The sequence below is a fragment of the Anneissia japonica genome, unplaced genomic scaffold, assembly GCF_011630105.1.
Source record: "Anneissia japonica isolate Jap-2015-1 unplaced genomic scaffold, ASM1163010v1 scaffold26634_len962_cov199, whole genome shotgun sequence".
Lineage (NCBI taxonomy): Eukaryota > Metazoa > Echinodermata > Crinoidea > Comatulida > Comatulidae > Anneissia > Anneissia japonica.
This window is the reverse complement of record NW_022708252.1, coordinates 1-979: the sequence shown is the minus strand read 5'-3', so window position 1 is coordinate 979 and position 979 is coordinate 1. Positions and strand designations below refer to the sequence as shown.

The 979-nt window shown below is 45.8% G+C and overlaps 1 protein-coding gene across 1 annotated transcript; it reads left to right on the top strand.

The window, feature by feature from the left end:
* Window positions 1–5: 5 nt before the first annotated feature.
* LOC117106486 (glutenin, low molecular weight subunit-like) lies at window positions 6–851 on the top strand (the record flags this gene model as incomplete). Its single annotated transcript, XM_033247848.1, has 1 exon — window positions 6–851. A coding segment is annotated over one exon (846 nt), but the record flags the coding sequence as incomplete, so codon positions are not given.
* Window positions 852–979: the final 128 nt, after the last annotated feature.

Sequence of the window (979 nt, the reverse complement as noted above, 5' to 3'; positions counted from 1 at the left end):
TCTATCGCATCTTCTCCAAAAGAACGACAGACAGTTTAACGGGACAATTCATCAAGCAACTCATCAATATCCAACCGCTGCCGTCTCCACCGCAGGAACAACGGATTGTACCGCCTCGACTACGACTACTGTTACCGTCGCCGCCTCCGTCGCAGCAGATGCAACCCATACAACAACTACTCACGTTGCAGATGCAACCCACACAACAACAACCACCACTCACGCTGCAGATGCAACCCACACCAGAGCCACCGTCGCTGCAGACGCAACCCACACAACAACAACAACCACCCACGCAGCACATGCAACCCACACCAGAGCCACCGTCGCAGCAGATGCAACCCACACAACAACAACCACCCACGCAGCACATGCAACCCACACAACAAGAGCCACCGTCGCAGCAGATGCAACCCAAACAAGAGCCACCGTCGCAGCAGATGCAACCCACACAAGAGCCACCGACACCAACAACTAACGTGTCCGTGGATATGTGTAAGAACAATGTACTGTTTGATCTCCGATGGAAGCGTTTCGACGATTGGAAGATAACTGTCGAGAAACGAGAGAAGTCGAAAAAACGAAAGATCAAATGTATTGCCGCTGATTTGGAAAAGCTACACCACCAAAAACGAAAGATGGAAGAAGGCATGGCCGCTAATTTGCAAGAACTGCACGACCAAAAACGAAAAATGGAAGAAAGCATGGCCGCTAATTTGGAAGAGCTGCACCAGCAAAAACGAAAGATGGAAGAAAGCATGGCCGCTAATTTGGAAGAGCTGAACCAGCAAAAACAACAAATTGGAACAATGTTGATACAAATTGGAAATCAGATGATGTGTAACAAATAGGAATAAAAGATAAAGAAATACTTAATGTTTTATTTGTTTGTGTGACAAAATAAAAAGAATAATAAAAAAAAATACTTTCTCTACATCTTTATTGTTAGTTCTGCCTCCTGTGCGATGTTGTTGTTGTT